The 25,589-nt window shown below is 50.0% G+C and overlaps 2 protein-coding genes across 3 annotated transcripts in view; both read right to left on the bottom strand.

Annotated features, from left to right (window-relative positions):
- Positions 1-1,097: 1,097 nt before the first annotated feature.
- On the bottom strand, positions 1,098-9,516 carry B3GNT4 (UDP-GlcNAc:betaGal beta-1,3-N-acetylglucosaminyltransferase 4). Of its 2 annotated transcripts, XM_075568250.1 has the most exons (4): positions 9,032-9,516; positions 6,727-6,817; positions 3,790-3,866; positions 1,098-2,768 (listed from the first exon to the last, which is right to left on the bottom strand). In XM_075568250.1, exon 4 carries the CDS (start codon positions 2,744-2,746, stop codon positions 1,646-1,648), a length of 1,101 nt encoding a protein of 366 aa, XP_075424365.1. In that variant the 5' UTR covers positions 2,747-2,768; positions 3,790-3,866; positions 6,727-6,817; positions 9,032-9,516; the 3' UTR covers positions 1,098-1,645. The 2 variants fall into 2 exon arrangements, with proteins under 2 accessions (XP_075424365.1, XP_075424364.1); XM_075568249.1 differs by lacking the exon at positions 6,727-6,817.
- A 3,273-nt stretch (positions 9,517-12,789) lies between these two features.
- The window catches only part of LRRC43 (leucine rich repeat containing 43), a 41,577-nt gene continuing 28,777 nt past the window's right edge, over positions 12,790-25,589 (bottom strand). The window contains exons 8-13 of the mRNA XM_075569214.1: positions 21,943-21,967; positions 21,570-21,706; positions 19,586-19,708; positions 16,385-16,609; positions 14,685-14,766; positions 12,790-13,256 (exon numbers count right to left, since the gene is read on the bottom strand). Of these exons, the coding sequence (XP_075425329.1) occupies positions 13,126-13,256; positions 14,685-14,766; positions 16,385-16,609; positions 19,586-19,708; positions 21,570-21,706; positions 21,943-21,967 (723 nt within the window). The 3' untranslated portion in view covers positions 12,790-13,125. The remainder of the gene's footprint in view (positions 13,257-14,684; positions 14,767-16,384; positions 16,610-19,585; positions 19,709-21,569; positions 21,707-21,942; positions 21,968-25,589) is intronic.

Below are 25,589 nucleotides of genomic sequence, written 5' to 3'. Positions count from 1 at the left end.
GAGGACCATCTGTAATATTCACGGATCAATACACCCTCCCCCCCCCCCCCCCCCCCAAGAAAAACCCATTTATTTAAAATATACAGTTGTAAAGTTGTAAACTTACAATACATTGTTACACGTTTGATTATATTGTCCTGTGATAATAGGTTAATGACTTTATGTTTCTACCTGTTGTATAAGTTTAATGAGCTGCAATATAGTTCTCGATAAGATTCTGTAATTGGTAAATAAATAACGAGTATACATGAGGACATGCAGGTTTAAGCCCGAGGAGAGGCAAAGTCTTTGCCAGAGCGGAGGAGCTGCTGCTCATGGAACCTTCGGAGGGGCCGCCAGCGCGGGGTGCGAGGGGTGAGCCGCCAGTGCGGGGTTCGAGGGGTGAGCCGCCATTGTGGGGATCAAGGGGGGGAGGGGGAGATGCCAGAGCGGGGTTCTAGGAAGGAGACGCCAGCGCGGGGTTCCAGGGGGTGAGCCGCCAGCACGGGGTTCTAGGGGTGAGTCGCCATTGTGGGGATCAAGGGGGGGGAGGGGGAGATGCCAGAGCGGGGGTTCTAGGAAGGAGACGCCAGCGCGGGGTTCTAGGGGGTGAGCCGCCAGCACGGGGTTCTAGGGGGTGAGTCGCCATTGTGGGGATCAAGGGAAGGGGGGGGGAGATGCCAGCGCGGGGTTTTTAGGGAGGGCAGTTGGGATGGGAATAGGGGGGGGGAGGGGGAGTCTGGAATGGAGCATTAGACACGGGGCTCAGATAGAGAGATGTATACATTGATACAAGGAGAAGTAAATAAATTGGTGAAAGTGGCAAGTTGTGCTGACTTTTCCTCCTGCCGCTCCTTGGGAATTATGGGGAAGGCGTCCTGCCCGTTACCTGGAGATTTGGAGAAGCGTGAAGACACACACACACACACACTTTGTACTCCCTGTTATGACATCGTCACAAGTCACAGGGTAGAAAGGGGAGGGTGAACCCAGAGTGATCCCACCCAGTTACACCCCTAAATCACTAACCCATTTTCAGAATTAGTACTCCTCAAATAGGGCCAGACACACACACACACACACACACACACTTTTTTTTTTTATTATTATGTAGCTGCAATAAAGATCTCTCACGCTGGTGTGTTGTGAATTCCTTTCAATCAAAATAAATAAAAAAAAGTCTCAGTCGTGGAGCAAAAGCAAAACAGGGTGAATTGTAACTGTATATGTCATGATTTAATTAATAAAACAAAATCAACACGCGCACGCACGCACCTTAGAAATTAGTATCCATGTGTGTACATTATTAAATCCAACTAATTAGGATTTAACCACTTTAATGACAAACAGAACCTCAGCACTCAATAGATTTTTGAATCATGTGGTTCTGTACGATTTTATTTCTTTTAATTAACTATATAAACATTAAAGCAGTCCCTCCTCAGCCCCTTTAATTAAAGCAGTCCCTCCTCAGCCCCCTTTAATTAAAGCAGTCCCTCCTCAGCCCCCTTTAATTAAAGCAGTCCCTCCTCAGCCCCCTTTAATTAAAGCAGTCCCTCCTCAGCCCCCTTTAATTAAAGCAGTCCCTCCTCAGCCCCCTTTAATTAAAGCAGTCCCTCCTCAGCCCCCTTTAAATACCAGCAGTAGAATGAAGCTGGGCGTGTGATCAGTCCTTATTTGACACTGCACAGCGCATCCCTTCATCTTTCACCAGAGTCCACATGATCCACATCTCCGTAGGGTTTAACCTGTGCACTACCATGAGGCCCTTGTACAAACATGGATCAAATGGGTTAACTGGTCTTCGGATCCCAAAGGTTTTAAAACCTGCGTGATACTGCAGGGTCACGTTCATCTTGTCAAGACACATCCCAACAAACACATCGTCAATAGGGAAGAGGTCCATACTTTCAGCCCTGGTGAGAAGACGCTGGGTCGTCCTTCTGGACATTAAGTAGCCGCCTCCCCCGGCGTACAGAGGGTAGTGATGTCCACTGTACATGGCGTGCGGGATGAAATATTTCACTTTGGTGTGTCTAATGGGAAGGGCTTTGCTGATCACGTCTCCAACGAAGAGGTCATTTTCTGGGTCCAACCCCTGGAGAAACTCCACGATGTTGTACGTGTTTATAAAGACGTCATCGTCTCCCTTCAGCACGAACTTGGCATGTGGACATTCTCTGGTGAACCACCTTAGAAAGTGGATCTCCTTAAGCGTGAGGTTGAAAAAATTGTCCACAAAATCCCATTGGATTATGTCTTTGAACTCCCCACTTTCATAAGACAGTAGCTGACGGAGCGATTGTGCCGGCGACTTTGTTTCGGTCTTCCCCAGCAAGAACACCAGCCTGATCTTCTTGCTCTGGATGTCCCGCTGCTTCCCCCATGTATTCCTGATGGCAATCCGCCGGTCAATGTTGATGGGCGAAGACTTGATGGCCAATAGCAAAAAGGTGTCCTTTTCGCATTCATCGGGCTTCAGTAGAGTTGAGAAGTTCCTGCAATGTTTGTACATCAAGAACAAACGGTGAGGCTCAGGAAGCGATGCAGAAGAGTTCACAACAGAGGTATCTGGAAGACATTGGGGGGTTCTGCTTGGTTGAGGAGCCCAGAAAATATGTTTTGGGTTCGGTACGTTCAGTTCCTTGGGAATATCAGGATTCACCGTTGATTTAGTCTCTTTGTGCAAGTATATAAAAAGTGCAAAAATGGTTAAGGACAAGGCATACAGCAGAAGACTTCTTAATCGTAGAAACATCTCCAGCATTGTGCCACGCTCCCTGCAGTCTCTGCAAAAGGATAAACAAAATCAAAGTAACAATAAAAAGTCGCACAGGACAATTCAAGAAGTTTTCTGCGCAGTTTAGAATTTGAAATGTCAGGATATTTGTTAGGGGCCCGCTGTTGCAACAGGCCACACGCATGCACAATTAGCAGCATGCAACAAGGTAATGATACGGCCAAGGATTTCTCAAAAACCAGCAATCTCCTCCTTAGAAGAAATCGCATGTTAAACATGACATGCCACTATGCAGAATGAAGATATACGGTTTTTGGAACACAGTGGACATTTAGAAAGGAAGGTCTTAAAAGGGCATTTTTTAGACCGATGAACACAAGCCAACCTCCATCTGATTTATAGATGTTGGCAGATGTGAGCGTGTTCGTATGCAAGAGCTTGGCGCCAAAACGCTCTTTGTTTGTTTCTCAACTGAAAAAATCGGAACTGTTGACAAGTTATCAGCAAGTGATCAAGTAGTTCAGATACTGAAATGGACACGAAGCTTTGCCAAAGTTTCCAAACCGCCTGGAGACTGCCAAGAACATCTGAAAGAACTTGTTCTCTCTGTGCTGGATCTTAATCTATATGTAAATTATTACGGCCTGCTCCCTGGCAACTAAAACGTAGGTAACGGGCCCCAAAAGCAACACACCTTGAAAGGGAGCTCGATGCTATTCTGTTTTACCCCCCTCTCCCCCATTGTTATTTAAAACACCAAGAGAGTGCAATATAGAGTGTCCACGTGTCACCTCACCAGGCAAAACAGTCATCTTCCATACAGATGTCCAAGAGACATGGTCTTATAAAAAAGGAACTCATCTGAGAAGACCCTGAAGGGCAGAGATGTCAGACGTGCGAGGGGTTTTGCCGACAGAATGACTTCACTTGCAGGCTCCAGTGTTTATTTAATCAGTAAGAAACACAATGCGATGCCTGGCCGCACCTCTGATATGGAAGAGTTGGCGCTGTGCGCTCAACCCAGTCAGGGACAATGTACTTTCAGGTTACTAAATTGCAGACGTACACACCTCCTGCGCTACCGTTTCCTCCTCATCACTTCTCCCTCGTGGCGCTGTGCAGAGGCGCTTGGGAGCATGGCTTTCTTCTGCAGGAGAAAAAAAGGTGGAGGTTGGTAACATTACAGTGATAAGAGGGGGCACAGTGAGGGGCACAGTTAAATTCCTGTGTCGGCTCCTGACCTCGGGCAAGTCACTTTATCTCCCTGTGCCTCAGGCACAAACAGGTTGTAAGCTCTATGGGACAGGGACCTGTGCCTGCAAAAATTCTATGCCGAGTGCTGCGTGCAAAATCAGTGCTATACAAGAAATAAAACCATACGTACACAATACATAGATCTCTTGCAATCACTGTACCTGGAAAACTATTGGGGAGTATTTTTTTTATGTTATTTTTTTTTACAAAAGACACTACAATGCACTCGCTGTGGATTTATCAATAATGACCATAAGAGTGCTAGAGATGCTTCTCGATCACTAAGCTTTACACTCTTCTGCCCCTCCTTACATCTCAGCCCTAATTTCTCGCTATGCACCATCCTGACTCTTGCGTTCCACTCAAGGATGTCTTCTCTCTACCCCCTTTGTATCTAAAGCCCTCTCCCGCCTTAAACCTTTCTCACTGACTGCCCCGCACCTCTGGAATGCCCTTCCCCTCAATACCCGACTAGCACAGTTTCTACCCACCTTAAAACACACCTGCTTAAAGAAGCATATGAGTAGCTCCATGGCTAATACTATACACGATACATAAAGCTTGGCCCCCTGCAGATGCACTTACCAGAACGCCCTCCTACTGTCTCTGTACGTTCTGCCCACCAATTAGATTGTAAGCTCTTCGGAGCAGGGACTTCTTTTCCAAAATGCTACTTTTATGTCTGAAGCGCTTCTCCCCTTTGTGTTATTTGTATTATTTGTTATTTATATGATTGTCCCGTGTATTACTGCTGTGAAGCGCTATGTACATTAATGGCGCTATATAAATAAAAACTTACATTACATATTAAACATGCATGTGATTACATACAGTGAATGACTTTAACATCCTTCATGATGGGGGAGGGGGGGGGGGCAGCAAGAGCCAAGTATGATAGTAACCCAATAAGCATACAGATCAACACGTGTAGGTAATGGTCACAGGATAGGTTTGTGGGATAAACTGCAGACTCCGCTGGTGAAAGGGATAGGAATATCAACACGCCAACAGAATCCCAGGCCCCATTTGTCAAACACAGTGTTTCCCCAACTCCAGTCCTCAGGGAACCCCAACAGGTCAGGTCTTAAGGATATCCCCGCTCCAGCACAGGTGGCTCAGCCAAAATGACTGAGCCGCTGATTTCTCCAGCACAGGTGGGTCAGGGATATCCTTAAGACCTGGCGGGGTTCCCCGAGGACTGGAGTTGGGGAAACACAGGTCTAACATATCACAACACATTTGACCAGTAGATGACCAAATCGTGTGTATGCAAATCAGCTGCACGACCTGTGCTGAAGCAGGGATATCCTGAGAAAACCTGAGGGGGGTGGTTTGAGCACCACTGGCCCTGGTTTAAACACACACATACAATCATACGCCCAGATTTTGCATGTTCAGAGACAACTGCTTATAGAACTTCATACACCATTGGGGTTGCACACTTCTTGCTGTGTTTCTACGCTTATTACACGGGCTGGTGTAGCAACACTGTTGCTAGAATCACTTTACTTTCTCCTAAGGCTAAGGCCCCGCTCCCAGAATCAGCGCGCCTGCACTGCAGACAGGCGGGGCGCTGACATACACAGACCGCGATATGCGGTCTGTAGGGGGCGGGAGCCGGAGCGGGAGGTGGGCGGGAGTGGGAGGTTTGAGCAGGAGGGGGGGCGTGGCTTGAGCGGAGGGACCCGCTACTCTCCCCCCCCCCTCCCTCCACGGCTCGGGTAAGTAAAGTAACACACACACACACAGACAGAGGCAGGCACTCACACACTCAGGCACACACAGACAGACAGGCACTCACGCTGCTTTCACTCCACACTCCTCCCCGCTCCCCGAAGCCTCTCCTCCTCCCCCCATTGGCTCACAGCCACACCACGTGATGCGTCAACGCTAGGGAACACCATTCTCTTGTATCCCATAGCGGCTGACGCGCCACAGCGTGTAGTAAGCTGTGCAGCCAGGGGGGACCGGCTCCGCAGGATTCCCCTGCTGGTGGGGAACTCGCGTGTGGCCGCCCGCGCCAACGAGCGCAGCGGGACCGAGGCCCAAGTCTGTCTCAGCGCCTCTCCTGCTGAAATCCCTCTCCTGGCTTCCTATTAAATCCTATATTACTCACAACATTCTCCTCCTCACTTTTAAAGCTTTACATTCTTCTGCCCCTCCTTACATCTCAGCCCTAATTTCTCGCTATGCACCATCCCGACTCTTACGTACCGCTCAAGGATGTCTTCTCTCTACCCCCTTTGTATCTAAAGCCCTCTCCCGCCTTAAACCTCTCACACCTCTGGAATACCCGACTAGCACCCTCTCTATCCACTTTTAAAGACCCACCTCTTTAAATGAAGCATATGACCATCTCTGTGGCTGATACTTTACACCTCATACATTAACCGTGGCCCCCTGCAAACGCACTTACTAGAATACCCTCCCACTTTCCCTGTACATTCTCCACTCTTACTAATTAGATTGTAAGCTCTTCAGGGCAGGGACTTCTTTTCCTAACGTTACTTTCTTTTCTGAAGCGCTTCTTCCCATTATGTGCTATTTATATCACGTCTCGTGTATTACTGCTGTGACGCGCTATGTACATTAATGGTGCTATATAAAGACATACATACAGCAACAGGGAATGCATTTTTACTAGTCAACAATTACCCATTAACATCGTGTAAGGTCACAGCATGGCTTGTTGAAGGTCAAACGCAAAGCTTACACAAATTAGTACAACAAATATTGCTTAAGAGGTTAATTACCCTTAGGTCAGACCACAGACCCCAGCATATTGAGCAGATTGCTGCTGTGACAGTAGATCTCTTCTCCTTTAAATTGTTGCACAATTAATACCTGAAAATGAAGCAAATGCCCCTCACTCAGTTTGCGTGACTTAAAGCTGCAGTTCATGCAATATCCTGCATGTGTGTTTTTTTTTTTAATAAATCAGTTCTTTGGTAAGAAAAAATACTTTTAGTATTTTCTGTTTTAAAAACAAACAACTTTGAAAGACCAATTTTCTTGTATTCTATTTTAACAAGCATGCTTGTTCCTATAGCAACGATTTACATTCCCCATATTTAAAGATGTCGCCAAACTTTGCCGATCAATAGACAGAGAACGAATTGACCTGCAGCTATACAGTTCTTTAGGTAATTAGAGATTGCCCACATGAAACTATTGAAGTAAAAAAATAAAAAATAAAAAATAAATAAAAAAGACGTAACTGCAGCTTTAAATGCCCCCCTAAAATCCTCCCCGCGGTTTCCGGAGCTTGCGCCAGCGTCTCCTCCAGGGCAGTTTATTGACCGACAGCAGCACAATAAAAAATGGCTCGATTTCCCCGGAGAGGGTGTGGGGCGCGAAAGCGAAGGAGTCGCCATCTTATATCCGATCCACCCTGATCCAAATGATGGTGTGCGGCGGGGGTGGGGGAGGGGTGAACTAGATGGTGTATGGACACCGAAAACATTCTGTCTGCAAAAACCAGGGTTGTGCGTAGATACAAAAGGCACCTTTGGCAGAACGTGCCCAATTCTTTAGCCCCAACTGCTGCAGGGGGGGCAGGCACCTCAGGAATAAAAAAAGGTGCAGATCCTCTCAGAGTGTTTCAGAAATACACGGCTCCTAAAAATATTCAGATATCTCCCATGTGTAATCTTTGCAGTGAGGGGCCTTACCAAGAGAGGGGGGCCTTACCAAGAGAGGGGGGCCTTACCAAGAGAGGGGGGCCTTACCAAGAGAGGGGGGCCTTACCAAGAGAGGGGGGCCTTACCAAGAGAGGGGGGCCTTACCAAGAGAGGGGGGCCTTACCAAGAGAGGGGGGCCTTACCAAGAGAGGGGGGCCTTACCAAGAGAGGGGGGCCTTACCAAGAGAGGGGGGCCTTACCAAGAGAGGGGGGCCTTACCAAGAGAGGGGGGCCGGTTACCCCACAGGCTCAGGAACCCCTGGGAGACACCATTACATACATTGTGTGGGGCAAATCCTTTGGCGACACCTCTCGAACCCCTGGAGATTCCTGTACCCCCTTTCGGGAATCACTGTTAGACTAATTCTGACATCTTATTTATTCCGCAAACAAAAAAACAGCGCTATGCCAACAATTTTGATGACTGGTAACCAGTCATATCACCAAAGGACATTAGTTAAAGATTATAGAAAACCCTGCAAAGCATTCTGAATGTAGAAATGTTGATGAAAGTTTAAAACAACCATTTTAAAATACATTTGAATTTTTAATGTTATTAACAAATTCAAGGTGTCAATCAGTTCTATTTAACCTATTATATGCCAGTGTCCTTTGTTCACACCAAGAGGCCCTGCTCCTTTAAATCAGGGGGGGAGGGGGGAGTTAAGTAAGCCCCTCCTTTTCTACTTTCCAAGCATAAAATATTCGCCAATGTTTATAGCATGTCTGTTTTAAAATAAAGAGTATTGGTACTGTGACATTGACCCCAGTTTGCTTCATGCTTTGTCCAAAATTTGTACCTAAAGATGGGGCCGATTTCAAGAAATTCTACACCCATAAGAGTGGATTTCATTACAGGTGTACACAACATGTACACATTACAGGGGGGGGGGGGGGGGAAAGAGAGCTTGGGGTTTAGACATTGAAATAATCTCAAATCTGATGGCAGAGCAAAGAGATCTTTGCTCTAGAAAAATAATTGGTTCAGGTCATGCACAAATAGAATTGCTTAAACAATGGTCTTGACATTTATATATTGTTCTATTTTTATTAAGAACATTTAAATTCTATTTAAGATAAACAATGTATTGTTTTGAGTGATAAAGAAACTGCAATAGTAATAAAGTGTGTATATACATACACAAAAAAAAATAAGAACAGAGTGGCTCTTTAGATCTAATTGTAAGGAATGCCGGGAAGAGAGACACACACACACACACACACACACACACACGATCTTTTTTTTTTTTAGTCGCTTTCAGGCTATTGAAGCTGCAGTAGCACTTTTATTTTTACTGCTGGGGCTTTGTGCGAGTTATAACATGCAGCTCAGCACCCGGTCTGCTGTAAGTATATAGAACACACTGTCTGATCTTACCGTATACACCGGTCCGTTTCCGCGCCCACCTCTCCATACAAGCCCAGGGCGCAGGATCCCTGCCCGTATCCCCGGTGCCGCCGATCGGGGCCTTGCGGTGTAGCATGGAACTTGCCCGGATCGCTCACGTGCAGCTGATCTGCATCTTGCAGCCCGGCTCTTTAAACACCTGACCAATCAGAACGCGGCGGCGGCGGCGGCGGCGGCTGTTGCCCTTGGCAACGCAAACCCCAGCGCGCGCGCTCTGAGACTCTCCAGCCTGTGCATCAACCCCGTGCAAGCTGCACAGCCACAGGGGACCGGGAACCAGCTGCAAAAAAATATATGTGAAATAAAAAACAAAACGGTCCCTTTTCTTTACATGGAAAAATCCCCCCTTTGTAGTAAATAAAGACCCGTGCAGATCACAGCACCCTGCCTTGTTGCAGGGCCCTCTGGCAGTGATCAGTTGTTGAAATGATGCCGCAGTGCCACAGATATCGGAGGAGGCTGTCTGTGCTTTGTCTGGGTGGTGGGCATAGAATTCATGGCAGCACCTAGCAACATGGATTCCCATAGAGGCTGCAAGGATCCCACACAAAAGAGCCGGGATCCCATTGTGAGGCAGTTTGTATCATTGTATCTGACCTGAATGTTAATAGGGATTACTTGGATCATGCGACACAGACACTGACACACACAGACACTGACACAATTTTATTTCCAACTGTAAAATAGAGTTTCAATATATTGTCAGACACTTATTTTATTTCCATATACATAGTTACATGGTTACATAGTAGATGAGGTTGAAAAAAGACGTACGTCCATCAAGTTCAACCTATTCTATATTTAGATACTTTATCCTATATCCGCACTTACAGTATATTTCTGGTCTCAACTTCTCAATCTGTGTGTAAAATTCGAGTTCCGTAATAATGTCTGTGCCCTGTATCCCGGAATGTGTCTACAGTAGGAAAACCCCCTACAAATGCAGCTATTGTGCTCTATTGCAGTCTAGTTCTGCTTTTTCTATGTAGGAAGTTTATGAGGGGGTTTTAACCCCTTTTTTAGCGCTCATTGTCTGATCCTGCAATATATTCGTTCCAGTTTCATAACATCGTAAGACCCAACCGTCTCTCTGTGCTAATTCACACTCGTTCATTCATCCTTTCAAATACTTCAAACCTTTCTCCGAACTGTACAATAGAGGCTCACGCTGTGAATTTGAGGCAGGCCCCACATTACAAATACGCACAATCCGCACAATCCACACAATCCACACAATCTCTCCTATCCCAATACCACAACTGCCATTTTCTTTTTGTTTCTCTGCACACATAAAGAAGAGGCAGAGGCTCCAAAATGGAGCCGTCGCCCCCATAAGGGCTGAAGCGCCTCATGGATTTGATTAGGCCGGCTCCCCCCTTCCCCCTCCCCCTGAGGATACTCAGATCTGGGGGGTTGGGGAGGAGCACACCAAGGTCATTAGTGGAGAAAAGGTGGCGGAGTTTAGGGCTTAAAACCCCTGCGCCCACTCCAAAATCTAACTGTTTCTTTTTTCCACCCTCAAAACACCTTTATGTTATGTCTAACCACATCTCTAGGTTTCTGTCACGCGTCACAGCCTGGGCGGAACGGTTATGCCAGCCAGGGTAAGGCTGCGTCACTCGTGCCGCGCTCATGCTTGCGAGTGGTGTCGTCACCAACTCTCCAAGCACGAGCGTTGGACAGTCCTGTGCAACTTTTCCGGTAAGCGCGAACGGGGGTTGGGGGGCGTGGCCTACATAGTGACTAGCGCTGATTGGCTGAGGTCATGTTACCCCCCTCAGCGCGCCTCAAAGTCAATTTAATCTGTCTCGGCCAGCGCCCAGCTCTCACGAGCGTACGTGCACGCTTACGGGGCGGCGCTGCGTGAGCGCGGCTGGACAGATTTCAATTGATTGTGCTGACCGCGCCGAGCACCAAGCGTAGACGAGCGGCAGCGTGGACGCAGCCTAACTGTGCACGCAATGTCTTGTATATAATGTATACCTTGTTCATTTATGTAACTGTATTTGTAACCATGTATTATTTGTTTTACTCTGTGCCCAGGACATACTTGAAAACGAGAGGTAACTCTCAATGTATTACTTCCTGGTAAAATATTTTATAAATAAATAAATAAGAGTGCTGGGAAATGCTAAGGAGTAAGGTGCCAATTTATCCAGTTGGGCCCGTGGTGAAGTCCCCAGAGGAGATTGGGCATGGCCAGAGGCGCTGGCGTATGCGACCAGGACCTGGATGTGAAGGGCTCCGAGCAGCGCGGTATAAGGCCGCCTGCACCGTCTGTGTGTCCTCTCTATTTCTCACATGTGGGGATTTCCTCCCCTTGAAACGTGCCACCCGGCTCTGAGGGACGCTGAGTATCTGCAGAGTTACACCCCAGCTGGTTACTCCTCACACCCGCATTGCTTTCACCCCTCACGGAACACGCGAGCGAGACATTCATCACTCTCATTTTCACATCATGTTGAAAACAATATTCACTATGTGTTTTTTCCGATCTGGATTTATTTGCTCTCCTGATTTTCTGCTTCTAGGGACCAGCAGGCTGGCTGACAGTTTCATTTTCAATGTTGTTAAAGAAATAAAGCCTTGACCTTATTTTTATTTCGTTATGTTGTTTCCGTGTGTAGGTGCGGGTAAAATCACAGGGTAGGCACACTGAGCCGAAGGTACTGTATAACGCGGGATATAAAAGTTAAAAACCTGAATTGCCACATTTTTACTCCGCAAATTCCTACGAAACACCGGTTTGTAACCTCCGCTGTATATACGTTGCTTTATTTGCTGCGGAAAAGCAGTTAAAAAAAAAAAAAAAGCTACACAACAGATGAGCATTTGTTTACTGGGAATGGTTTACAAAGTTAGGAGACGTTTGTAATTGTATTTAATGTCAGTGTTGAATTCTGTGAGCGGTAAAGGTGCATGCTGAGCAATAATAAACAATATAAAGGTGCAAATAAGTGATCGAATACTGTGCAGTGCTCAGTGTGTGAAATGAAGCACTCATGGCCGTCCCGCCGGCGGGTGATGATAACTGCAGCCTTGGGTCATCCTCAGAATAAACAATGAGATGGACAGAGCGTGATACAGTTTATTACAATAACAGGGAAAGGTAGGGATTGCACTCATGTTCCCAGTCTATTCAGCGCAATAAGGGTGATAAGGGAACACTGCAGCCTCTCTGGATAGACACCGGTACCGCCGCGGGTCTGGACACCGGTACCGCCGCGGGTCTGGACACCGGTACCGCCGCGGGTCTGGACACCGGTACCGCCGCGGGTCTGGACACCGGTACCGCCGCGGGTCTGGACACCGGTACCGCCGCGGGTCTGGACACCGGTACCGCCGCGGGTCTGGACACCGGTACCGCCGCGGGTCTGGACACCGGTACCGCCGCGGGTCTGGACACCGGTACCGCCGCGGGTCTGGACACCGGTACCGCCGCGGGTCTGGACACCGGTACCGCCGCGGGTCTGGACACCGGTACCGCCGCGGGTCTGGACTCCGGTACCGCCGCGGGTCGGCCTCCGGTGTTCCGCTCCACTCCTCGTGCACTCACCTTTGCTGAAGCAGGCACTTCGACCGAACCGCTGATTGAGCCAACTGTGGCGATGCAGGGGACTGATTGAGCCACATGTGCTGAAGCCGGGATATCCTGAAAACCTGACCTGTTGGTGGCCCCAGAGGACTGCAGTTGGTCCCACCCCTGTGCTATACAAATAAATGAAACATTTATTATGCAGCATATTTTATTCATACGGGGGACCCGCGGCACAGCGTGTGAATCACACAGCGCAGCTTCATATAACAGTTATTTGTACAGGGCCCATACAAAGGGAGGACGTGCATCGCTAAGGCATCTTAACACAGGTCGGGACAAAAACTGGCCAGGAGTTACTGGGTTAACTGGTTTTAGAAGTGTTGCTGTCCAGTCTTGTTAAACGGCACAGAACCTTTTTCAATGTTACCATTTGAAAGCATGTGTTTTCGTTGTTCCTGTCGCCCCTCGGCAGAGCGCACGCAGGGGACACTACATTTCTGATTGCTGCGGTGATGTTTTTTCCTCTTCACTTCTCCAGTGCGTCTGACGCAGATTTATAGTGAAGCAGCTGGACTTGGATTTCTACGGTTAAAGGGATTGGCTGGCGAGGCGGCGGCAGCGGCAGCGGGATCTCCGCAACTTTCTGTTTTCCCTTTCCTGCAAAGTAAGTAGAGAAATACTTTGTTTGTACAAAATGCAACAAGCTTCCGACGGGCAGAGACGTAGTGCATTGTGGGTGAGTATCTACCTAGATATATATACCAGGGGTGGACAACTCCAGTCCTCAAGCCTCAACAGGTTGGGTTTTCAGGATATCTCTGCTTCAGCATAGGTGGCTCAATCAGTGGCTCAGTCGAAGACTGCGCTGAAGCATTACCTAGTTGAATAACCCGTGCTGAAGCAGGGACTTATTGAACCACTTGTGCTGAAGCAGGGATATCCTGAAAGCCTGACCTGTTGGTAGCCCTTGAGGACTGGAGTTGGCCACGTGTGTGTGTGTGTGTGTGTGTGTGTGTGTGTGTGTGTGTGTGTGTGTGTGTGTGTGTGTGTGTATATATATATATAGTAACCCCACACTCTGCCCCTCAGTAAAAATGTAAAATCTCCATTCTAAGTCTAGCTAGGAGGGCTCGCTCTCCCCCCACCGCAGCGCCCGGGACCCTGGCTTGCTCTCTCCCCGCCCGGCTCCACTCGCTCTCCGCCCGCCCGGCACCCCGGCTCCGCTCACCTGGCACCCCGGCTCCACTCGCTCTCCGCTCACCTGGCACCCCGGCTCCGCTCGCTCTCCCCCCGCCCGGCTCCCCGGCTCCGCTCGCTCTCCTCCCGCCCGGCTCCCCGGCTCCGCTCGCTCTCCCCCCGCCCGGCACCCCGGCTCCGCTCGCTCTCCGTCCGCCCGGCACCCCGGCACCGCTCGCTCTCCCCCCGCCCGGCACCCCGGCTCCGCTCGCTCTCCGCCCGCCCGGCACCCCGGCTCCGCTCGCTCTCCGCCCGCCCGGCACCCCGGCTCCGCTCGCTCTCCGCCCGCCCGGCACCCCATGTCCGCGCACTCTTCCCCCCCACCCGGCACCCCGGCTCCGCTCGCTCTCCGCCCACCCGGCTCGCGTCACAACCGCTCGCAGCCTAGCAGTGCAGCACTTCCGGTGCCTGCTGCTGCTAGTGAGCGCGCGGGAGGCTGGGAGCGGCAGTGTAGGCCGGCCCCGTGCACTGCTCTGCCCGGGGGCCCCTAATGTTGTTAAGATGGCCGTGCTTACATCGGTTAATCAGTGTTGGGAAAGGCAAGAAGAGATCACTTAAAGTAAACAGGAACAGAACATGCAAACAAATAGCGATCAGAGGGATCTGCTGCTTTAAGGCGAGTATTGGTAACAGAAATACCTAAAGTTAGGAGAGGTGCAATGATTTGTTTAATAAGCGCTGAGGCCATTTCCCAGTGTTGGAGAAGGGTTCTGCTCCACATCAAAATATGGGACTGGAATCACCTCCAGCACGGGGAGATGTGTCACAGTATATGGGACAGGGCCCTGCAGTAAGGTAACGGAACACGCCCTGACGTGGACGGATATTATAAGAGGAGTTTGGAGTTACCTCGAGTTGATCCCAATGTTTTGGAAGTGTCTGTGCTGTCTCTTCCACCTTTCCCCTTTTTACCATTGCTCTTCTTACTCTCCTGATTAAAAGGAAACAAAATACGTTTGCCCAAGTCTCTTGCAGCCGCTGTATATATCTGTGCTGAGTGCCACATGCATTTGCAATGAAAAAACACACATTTCCAACCTGTCCATTTCAATCCAGCCCTTGTTATTTTATACCACTTACCCTATTGCAGAGGTTCCTAACGGCAGCCCTCAAGGGCCACCAACAGGTCAGATTTTCAGGATATCCCTGCTTCAGCACAGGTGGCTCAATCGGAGGCTATTGAGCCACCTGTGCTGAAACAGGGACTGATTGAGCCACCTGTGCTAAAGCAGGGATATCCTGAAAACCTGACCTGTTGGTGGCCCTTGAGGATTAGCGGTGGGACCCTCTGCCCTATGGCATACAGGTTCACTAAAGTCCTAACTGTAGTCACTGGGCCAAACTGAGATCCCGTATTTATGGAAGATCACCCCTATATGGAGTGCCCCCTGTATGGAATGTCCCCTATAACCTTTACAGTGGCCTTTTGATGCATCAGGTGCATTATGGGTACATGCTGGTTTTTCTAGGGCGAGACCAGGCTGACCGCTTCGACAGACTGACCAGCCTGATTCAAAAGGAAAGTGGACACCCCTCCGCTCCCGGTGTCCTGGTCACGTCTCGGCTGCCGTCGGCTCCCCGCCATAGTAAGAGTTAAAGGGGCCACCCCTATGTCGTTGGCTTCCTTAGAAAGACAGACATTCATTCAATCGCCTTAAACGGAAATAGTTTCCCGATTTTGTATCTTGTGGAACATGCACGTGGATCGCTTCCGGCCGGGATCTGTGGGTGCCACGAGATCAGCCACTTCTGTTTATCTGTTACTCGTGGTTTCCAGCCATCTCCTTGGGAACCCACCAGGGATGCCCCTGATCACAGGGGAACACCCCTCATGTGAACAAGAAGAGGCTGTTGAGTGGCTGCCACAGAACCCACGTGTGGCTGGTATCTTCCTAGTAGGGAAACTCCTGGGTTAGACTAATGATCGTAATTACTCTGCAAACAGAGGGACAAAGCCAAGATAAGAATCTTAATCACCGGCAAACGGTCTTTCCACTAAAAGACATAAGTTAAAGATGGCAAAACCCTCCAAACGCATTTATTTACCATGGAAATGTTCAAAGTAAAAATAAAATATATTCGAAAATTCTTAGCTCCTTTTAAAGATGCCACGGTCCCTTGTTCACTTCCGTCCTTGGGGGGGGGGGGGGGATTGCTCTTTTAACCCTGTGTGTGCAGGATGCTTTGCGGCACCAGTGGCTTCTGGTCATGTGATCAGTAGTGTGGGGATCACATGACTGCAACCTGCCCGACATCATCAACAGAAGAGGAAGTCACCCTCCTCTTCCATTCCGATGGTGGTGTCAATGCGCTGAGAGCGGAGGTCTCGGAGATCCCAAAGGGTTCAAATCTCTGGAGCTAGAGGTCCTAGCGGCAAAAATAGAGCATAAGAGCTCCTTCCACTGCCGTCTTAATGGGCACACTGCTGCCCAGCTCAAGAATTCAGCTCACTAACCTGTGACCCGTACAATACTTATTACTTTGGCCGTACATACAATCGTTGGCTCACTCGTCCATGTTGGAAGAAGGAGAGTGAATTTGTTGGTTACCTTGTCGCATGTACTCGGCTGTGTCACAGTGGGTAAAACCCCAAAGTTACACACCGTCCGTATCGCCATCTCTCCCGAAACAAAACTGTCCAAGGGCACATGGACAGATCCGAGAGTCTTCACGATGGGTGGATCATGGCGCAGGTCATCGATGTTTTCTTTTTTCTTCTTTTTCTTCTTATTTTTATCATTCTTCTTGTTCTTGGAGTCGCCCTTCTTACTCCCCTGGAGCACAAAAGATGAATCATTACGGTTGCTACCAGAAAATCCCAAAGCACCTGATTTCCCCCGCGCTGGGTGATTAGAAGAATTCTGATCCCACGGACGTCTATGGGGGAACACATTTATAGCACTGTACGGTTCTGCGTTCTAATGAATGGGACTGCAATGTCCTCCAGCACAGGGAAGCCGTTTCACAGTGTATTGAATAGATGGGGTGATTTTGGGAATGGACAAAACCCAACCCCCCCTGTCCTCCGAACTCCCGCGGTTTGGGCCGCGGCTAGGGTACCACTCGGCACACTGTGGCAAAACCTTGGGCGTTCTCACGGTATTTACATCTAAGTGACTAAGGGACTGTCCCTTTTACAACAGAAGTAGCTGATCGTAGAGCCAAGGGTCACTAAGAAAGGGGTCATTTGTCAAATTAGGGGGATGTTGAGTGGGAAAGGTTTACCTAGTTCTTGAGTTAAACCAAATTCAACCCTCAGAGATCATGGATACTGGAAGTGAATGGGACTATCATTCCACAGAGTGGGGCTGTCATTCCACAGAGTGGGGCTGTCATTCCACAGAGTGGGGCTGTCATTCCACAGAGTGGGGCTGTCATTCCACAGAGTGGGGCTGTCCTTTCACAGAATGGGGCTGTCCTTTCACAGAGTGGGGCTGTCCTTTCACAGAGTGGGGCTGTCCTTTCACAGAGTGGGGCTGTCCTTTCACAGAGTGGGGCTGTCCTTTCACAGAGTGGGGCTGTCCTTTCACAGAGTGGGGCTGTGCTTTCACAGAGTGGGGCTGTCCTTTCACACTATCATTCCACAGAGTGGGGCTGTCCTTTCACGCTGTCCTTTCACAGAGTGGGGCTGTCCTTTCACAGAGTGGGGCTGTCCTTTCACAGAGTGGGGCTGTCCTTTCACAGAGTGGGGCTGTCCTTTCACAGAGTGGGGCTGTCCTTTCACAGAGTGGGGCTGTCCTTTCACAGAGTGGGGCTGTCCTTTCACAGAGTGGGGCTGTCCTTTCACAGAGTGGGGCTGTCCTTTCACAGAGTGGGGCTGTCCTTTCACAGAGTGGGGATGTCCTTTCACAGAGTGGGGCTGTCCTTTCACAGAGTGGGGCTGTCCTTTCACAGAGTGGGGCTGTCATTCCACAGAGTGGGGCAGTCCTTTCACAGAGTGGGGCCGTCCTTTCACAGAGTGGGGCCGTCCTTTCACAGAGTGGGGCCGTCCTTTCACAGAGTGGGGCCGTCCTTTCACTGAGTGGGGCTGTCCTTTCACTGAGTGGGGCTGTCCTTTCACTGAGTGGGATTTTGGGGCTGTGAATAATTGAGTAATAATCATAATGGAAAAAAACAAGACTGTTTCCCAAAAGAGTGAGACTGTTTCCCAAAAGAGTGAGACTGTTTCCCAAAAGAGTGAGACTGTTTCCCAAAAGAGTGAGACTGTTTCCCAAAAGAGTGAGACTGTTTCCCAAAAGAGTGAGACTGTTTCCCAAAAGAGTGAGACTGTTTCCCAAAAGAGTGAGGCTGTTTCCCAAAAGAGTGAGGCTGTTTCCCAAAAGAGTGAGGCTGTTTCCCAAAAGAGTGAGGCTGCTTCCCAAAAGAGTGAGGCTGCTTCCCAAAAGAGTGAGGCTGCTTCCCAAAAGAGTGAGGCTGCTTCCCAAAAGAGTGAGGCTGCTTCCCAAAAGAGTGAGGCTGCTTCCCAAAAGAGTGAGGCTGCTTCCCAAAAGAGTGAGGCTGCTTCCCAAAAGAGTGAGGCTGCTTCCCAAAAGAGTGAGGCTGCTTCCCAAAAGAGTGAGGCTGCTTCCCAAAAGAGTGAGGCTGCTTCCCAAAAGAGTGAGGCTGCTTCCCAAAAGAGTGAGGCTGCTTCCCAAAAGAGTGAGGCTGCTTCCCAAAAGAGTGAGGCTGCTTCCCAAAAGAGTGAGGCTGCTTCCCAAAAGAGTGAGGCTGCTTCCCAAAAGAGTGAGGCTGCTTCCCAAAAGAGTGAGGCTGCTTCCCAAAAGAGTGAGGCTGCTTCCCAAAAGAGTGAGGCTGCTTCCCAAAAGAGTGAGGCTGCTTCCCAAAAGAGTGAGGCTGCTTCCCAAAAGAGTGAGGCTGCTTCCCAAAAGAGTGAGGCTGCTTCCCAAAAGAGTGAGGCTGCTTCCCAAAAGAGTGAGGCTGCTTCCCAAAAGAGTGAGGCTGCTTCCCAAAAGAGTGAGACTGCTTCCCAAAAGAGTGAGACTGCTTCCCAAAAGAGTGAGACTGCTTTCCAAAAGAGTGAGACTGCTTCCCAAAAGAGTGAGACTGCTTCCCAAAAGAGTGAGACTGCTTCCCAAAAGAGTGAGACTGCTTCCCAAAAGAGTGAGACTGCTTCCCAAAAGAGTGAGACTGCTTCCCAAAAGAGTGAGACTGCTTCCCAAAAGAGTGAGACTGCTTCCCAAAAGAGTGAGACTGCTTCCCAAAAGAGTGAGACTGCTTCCCAAAAGAGTGAGACTGCTTCCCAAAAGAGTGAGACTGCTTCCCAAAAGAGTGAGGCTGCTTCCCAAAAGAGTGAGGCTGCTTCCCAAAAGAGTGAGGCTGCTTCCCAAAAGAGTGAGGCTGCTTCCCAAAAGAGTGAGGCTGCTTCCCAAAAGAGTGAGGCTGCTTCCCAAAAGAGTGAGACTGCTTCCCAAAAGAGTGAGACTGCTTCCCAAAAGAGTGAGACTGTTTGTTTCCCAAAGACTGTTTCCCTAAAGAGTGAGACTGTTTCCCTAAAGAGTGAGACTAACGACAGACTGTTTTCCAATAAGGCTTTCCACTGTTAAATGACAGTGTAGAGACTTCTGCAGCGTATATACGCCCGCACTCCAACAGCCGGACATCATATATATCAATTATAATAAATATTTGCAGACTGGAGTCTGAGCAGTTTAATCATTCACTCAAGGCCAGACTGGCCTAAACCCCATTGTACAATTATATACCAGAGAGGTTATCCAAGGTCGTATTTCCCATTTAGTAACCAAACTCACCCTGCTGCTTCCACCCTTCTCCTCCTTCTTCTCCTTCCCCTTCTTCTCCTCCTTCTTCCCCCCCTTTTTTTTGCCAGACTTTACATTTTCAATCCGTATCGGGTCCGGGGGCCAGTGTAACGTCTGACGGGAACAGAGCGCAATGTCAAACAGCGACCATTTCCTTCATATTAACAGAAAACCCTACCAGGTTCTGACCCGTAGCAGGCCCTCATTCAAGGCCTGAGGGGCAGCAGCCAACAGAGGGGAGGGCCCTACTGGGAAGGGTGGGCAGCCGGGGAGGCGTGGGGTGGTGATGGGGGTAGGAGGCGTGGGGTGGCGATGGGGGTAGGAGGCGTGGGGTGGCGATGGGGTAGGAGGCGTGGGGTGGCGATGGGGTAGGAGGCGTGGGGTGGCGATGGGGGTAGGAGGCGTGGGGTGGCGATGGGGGTAGGAGGCGTGGGGTGGCGATGGGGGTAGGAGGCGTGGGGTGGCGATGGGGTAGGAGGCGTGGGGTGGCGATGGGGGTGGGAGGCGTGGGGTGGCGATGAGGGTGGGAGGCGTGGGGTGGCGATGGGGGTGGGAGGCGTGGGTGGCGATGGGGGTGGGAGGCGTGGGGTGGCGATGGGGGTAGGAGGCGTGGGGTGGCGATGGGGGTGGGAGGCGTGGGGTGGCGATGGGGGTGGGAGGCGTGGGGTGGCGATGGGGGTGGGAGGCGTGGGGTGGCGATGGGGGTAGGAGGCGTGGGGTGGCGATGGGGGTAGGAGGCGTGGAGTGGCGATGGGGGTAGGAGGCGTGGAGTGGCGATGGGGGTAGGAGGCGTGGGGTGGCGATGGGAGTGGGAGGCATGGGGTGGTGATGGGGTAGGAGGCATGGGGTGGTGATGGGGGTAGGAGGCATGGGGTGGTGATGGGGGTAGGAGGCATGGGGTGGTGATGGGGGTAGGAGGCATGGGGTGGTGATGGGGGTAGGAGGCATGGGGTGGTGATGGGGGTAAGAGGCATGGGGTGGTGATGGGGGTAAGAGGCATGGGGTGGTGATGGGGGTAGGAGGCATGGGGTGGTGATGGGGTAAGAGGCATGGGGTGGTGATGGGGGTAAGAGGCATGGGGTGGTGATGGGGTTAGGAGGCATGGGGTGGTGATGGGGGTAGGAGGCATGGGGTGGTGATGGGGGTAGGAGGCATGGGCCCTGGTGGGGATAAATATGGGCTTCATTTCGTGTTGGCTTAGACCAGGCGTGCGCAAACTTTTCCCTGTGCGCACCCCTGCCTGCTCTCCTCGGCGCCTCGTGCCCTCCCACCCCCGGTATCAAATGAAGCGCGGGGTCATGTGACATCACGTTGCCATGGGAAATTGACGTCACGTTGTCATGGTAACGTGACGTCACGTGGCCCACGTCGTCATTTGACGCTAGGTTACCACGACGACGCGTCGCGGGAAGGTAAGTGCGTTACAGAGGCCTCGCGTGGCCCCCCGGCATTTAATTTAAGTGCTGGGGGGAGAGTGCGGGACCTCTATAAGTGGCACGCCCCCCCAGAAAATCTAGCGCCCCCAAATTTGCGCAGCCCTGGCATAGACAATGATGGATCCTAATGAAAGAGTTTAGGCTCCGAAACCAAAGGGTGGGAGGCTAAGGGGGAAGGTGAGGTACGTCTTCACAGAAAGGGAGGTGGGCTCATGGAATAGTGTCCCAGCAGAGGTGGTAAGGGGCTAATACAGGAAGGGAATGCAAACATGCCTGGGACAGACACGAGGCATAATCCTAAACATGAAAGGAAGCCCCCACGAGGGTCAGACACGGTCTGAGGTTCCCCAGCGGGTAGGAAGTGGGCGGACACTGGGGCGCGGGGCTATTATCTGCCGTTAACGTCTGTGTTTCTATGAAGTCGCAGCAACTTCATTCCTTCAAGATGACAAAACATCTGGATATTTCCAGCCCACGCCCAGAATCCGCAATTTAACACAGTAAGGACCATGGTGGTGCCCGGGGTGTGACAGAATGACCTTTTCCTCGGTGACAGTCACGGCCATTCCAGACAGAAGGAACGCCTTCAGCGCCCGCAGGTCCCTCAGCGTGTGCGTCTGCGCATACTCGCACTCCAGCACCTCACACCAAGGTTTCCCAGCAGTTTTGTAGGAACCTGGAGATATACAGTCACCGCGTGTCGGTGTCGGTCAGTCGCTTTAACAGGAAACATTTCCTACCGGCAGTGGCGCAGCTAGACGTGTGCGAGCCCCGGGCAAAAACCATTCAGGGCCCCACAGGCCTCATGTCTCTCTCTTTTTTTGCTCTCTCCCCCTCTCCCCCCTCTCTCTTCCCCTCTCCCCCATGTCTGTTTTTATCCCTGTGATTTAACCCTTCCCCTCCCTCACTGACCTTTCCCAGCCTGTCTCTCAGGCTGCAGCCCCGCCCACTGACTGAGGCCCCGCCCCTTCCCTCTCACCTTTCCTAGGCTGCAGCCCCGCCCTCTGACACAGGCCCCACCCCTGCCTCACCTTTCCCAGCCTGTCTCTCAGGCTGCAGCCCCACCCACTGACTGAGGCCCCGCCCCCTGACCTAGGCCCATTTTTACATATTTACCCGCGGCTGTGAACACATATTTACCCGCGGCTGCGAATACATATTTACCCGCGGCTGTGATACATATTTACCCGCGGCTGTGAATACATATTTACCCGAGGCTGTGAATACATATTTACCCGCGGCTGTGAATACATATTTACCCGCGGCTGTGAATACATATTTACCCGCGGCTGTGAATACATATTTACCCGCGGCTGTGAATACATATTTACCCGCGGCTGTGATACATATTTACCCGCGGCTGTGAATACATATTTACCCGCGGCTGTGAACACATATTTACCCGCGGCTGTGAATACATATTTACCCGCGGCTGTGATACATATTTACCCGCGGCTGTGAATACATATTTACCCACGGCTGTGATACATATTTACCCGCGGCTGTGAATACATATTTACCCGCGGCTGTGAACACATATTTACCCACGGCTGTGATACATATTTACCCGCGGCTGTAAATACATATTTACCCGCGGCTGTGAATACATATTTACCCGCGGCTGTGAAACATATTTACCCGCGGCTGTGAATACATATTTACCCGCGGCTGTGAATACATATTTACCCGCGGCTGTGAAATACATATTTACCGCGGCTGTGAATACATATTTACCCCGCGGCTGTGATACATATTTACCCGCGGCTGTGATACATATTTACCCGCGGCTGTGATACATATTTACCCGTGGCTGTGAACACATATTTACCCGCGGCTGTGAATACATATTTGCCCGCGGCTGTGAATACATATTTACCCGCGGCTGTGAACACATTTACCCGCGGCTGTGAATACATATTTACCCGCGGCTGTGAATACATATTTACCCGCGGCTGTGAATACATATTTAACCACGGCTGTGAACATATATTTACCCGCGGCTGTGATACATATTTACCCGCGGCTGTGAATACATATTTACCCACGGCTGTGAATACATATTTACCCACGGCTGAGACACATTTACCCGCGGCTGTGAATACATATTTACCCGCGGCTGCGAATACATATTTACCCGCGGCTGTGAATACATATTTACCCGCGGCTGTGAATACATATTTACCCGCGGCTGTGAATACATATTTACCCGCGGCTGTGATACATATTTACCCGCGGCTGTGAATACATATTTACCCGCGGCTGTGAACACATATTTACCCGCGGCTGTGAATACATATTTACCCGCGGCTGTGATACATAATTTACCCGCGGCTGTGATACATATTTACCCGCGCTGTGATACATATTTACCCGTGGCTGTGAACACATATTTACCCGCGGCTGTGAATACATATTTGCCCGCGGCTGTGAATACATATTTACCCGCGGCTGTGAACACATTTACCCGCGGCTGTGAATACATATTTACCCGTGGCTGTGAATACATATTTACCCGCGGCTGTGAACACATTTACCCGCGGCTGTGAATACATATTTACCCGTGGCTGTGAATACATATTTACCCGCGGCTGTGAATACATATTTAACCGCGGCTGTGAACATATATTTACCCGCGGCTGTGATACATATTTACCCGCGGCTGTGAATACATATTTACCCACGGCTGTGATACATATTTACCCACGCTGAGACACATATTTACCCGCGGCTGTGAATACATATTTACCCGCGGCTGCGAATACATATTTACCCGCGGCTGCGAATACATATTTACCCGCGGCTGTGATACATATTTACCCGCGGCTGTGAATACATATTTACCCGCGCTGTGATTACATATTTACCCGCGGCTGCGAATACATATTTACCCGCGGCTGTGATACATATTTACCCGCGCTGTGATACATATTTACCCGCGGCTGTGATACATATTTACCCGTGGCTGTGAACACATATTTACCCGCGGCTGTGAATACATATTTGCCCGCGGCTGTGAATACATATTTACCCGCGGCTGTGAACACATTTACCCGCGGCTGTGAAATACATATTTACCCGTGGCTGTGAATACATATTTACCCGCGGCTGTGAACACATTTACCCGCGGCTGTGAATACATATTTACCCGTGGCTGTGATACATATTTACCCGCGGCTGTGAATACATATTTACCCACGGCTGTGAATACATATTTACCCACGGCTGAGACACATATTTACCCGCGGCTGTGAATACATATTTACCCGCGGCTGCGAATACATATTTACCCGCGGCTGCGAATACATATTTACCCGCGGCTGTGATACATATTTACCCGCGGCTGTGATACATATTTACCCGCGGCTGTGAATACATATTTACCCACGGCTGAGACACATTTACCCGCGGCTGTGAATACATATTTACCCGCGGCTGCGAATACATATTTACCCGCGGCTGTGAATACATATTTACCCGCGGCTGTGAATACATATTTACCCGCGGCTGTGAATACATATTTACCCGCGGCTGTGATACATATTTACCCGCGGCTGTGAATACATATTTACCCGCGGCTGTGAACACATATTTACCCGCGGCTGTGAATACATATTTACCCGCGGCTGTGATACATATTTACCCGCGGCTGTGATACATATTACCCGCGGCTGTGATACATATTTACCCGTGGCTGTGAACACATATTTACCCGCGGCTGTGAATACATATTTGCCCGCGGCTGTGAATACATATTTACCCGCGGCTGTGAACACATTTACCCGCGGCTGTGAATACATATTTACCCGTGGCTGTGAATACATATTTACCCGCGGCTGTGAACACATTTACCCGCGGCTGTGAATACATATTTACCCGTGGCTGTGAATACATATTTACCCGCGGCTGTGATACATATTTACCCGCGGCTGTGAATACATATTTACCCACGGCTGTGAATACATATTTACCCACGGCTGAGACACATATTTACCGCGGCTGTGAATACATATTTACCCGCGGCTGCGAATACATATTTACCCGCGGCTGCGAATACATATTTACCCGCGGCTGTGATACATATTTACCCGCGGCTGTGAATACATATTTACCCGCGGCTGTGATGTACATATTTACCCGCGGCTGCGAATACATATTTACCCGCGGCTGTGATACATATTTACCCGCGGCTGTGAATACGATATTTACCCGCGGCTGCGAATACAGATTTACCCGCGGCTGTCGAATACATATTTACCCACGGCTGAGACACATATTTACCCGCGGCTGCGAATACATATTTACCGCACGGCTGAGACACATATTTACCCGCGGCTGTGAATACATATTTACCCGCGGCTGAGACACATATTTACCCGCGGCTGCGAATACATATTTACCCGCGGCTGCGACACATATTTACCCGCGGCTGTGAAACACATATTTACCCGCGGCTGGCGAATACATATTTACCCGCGGCTGTGAACACATATTTACCCGCGGCTGTGAATACATATTTACCCGCGGCTGTGATTACATATTTACCCGCGGCTGCGAATACA

This window comes from Ascaphus truei, chromosome 13 (assembly GCF_040206685.1).
Source record: "Ascaphus truei isolate aAscTru1 chromosome 13, aAscTru1.hap1, whole genome shotgun sequence".
Taxonomy (NCBI): Eukaryota; Metazoa; Chordata; class Amphibia; order Anura; family Ascaphidae; genus Ascaphus; species Ascaphus truei.
The sequence above is the reverse complement of the archived record's forward strand: the minus strand, read 5'-3'. Positions and strand labels throughout refer to the sequence as shown.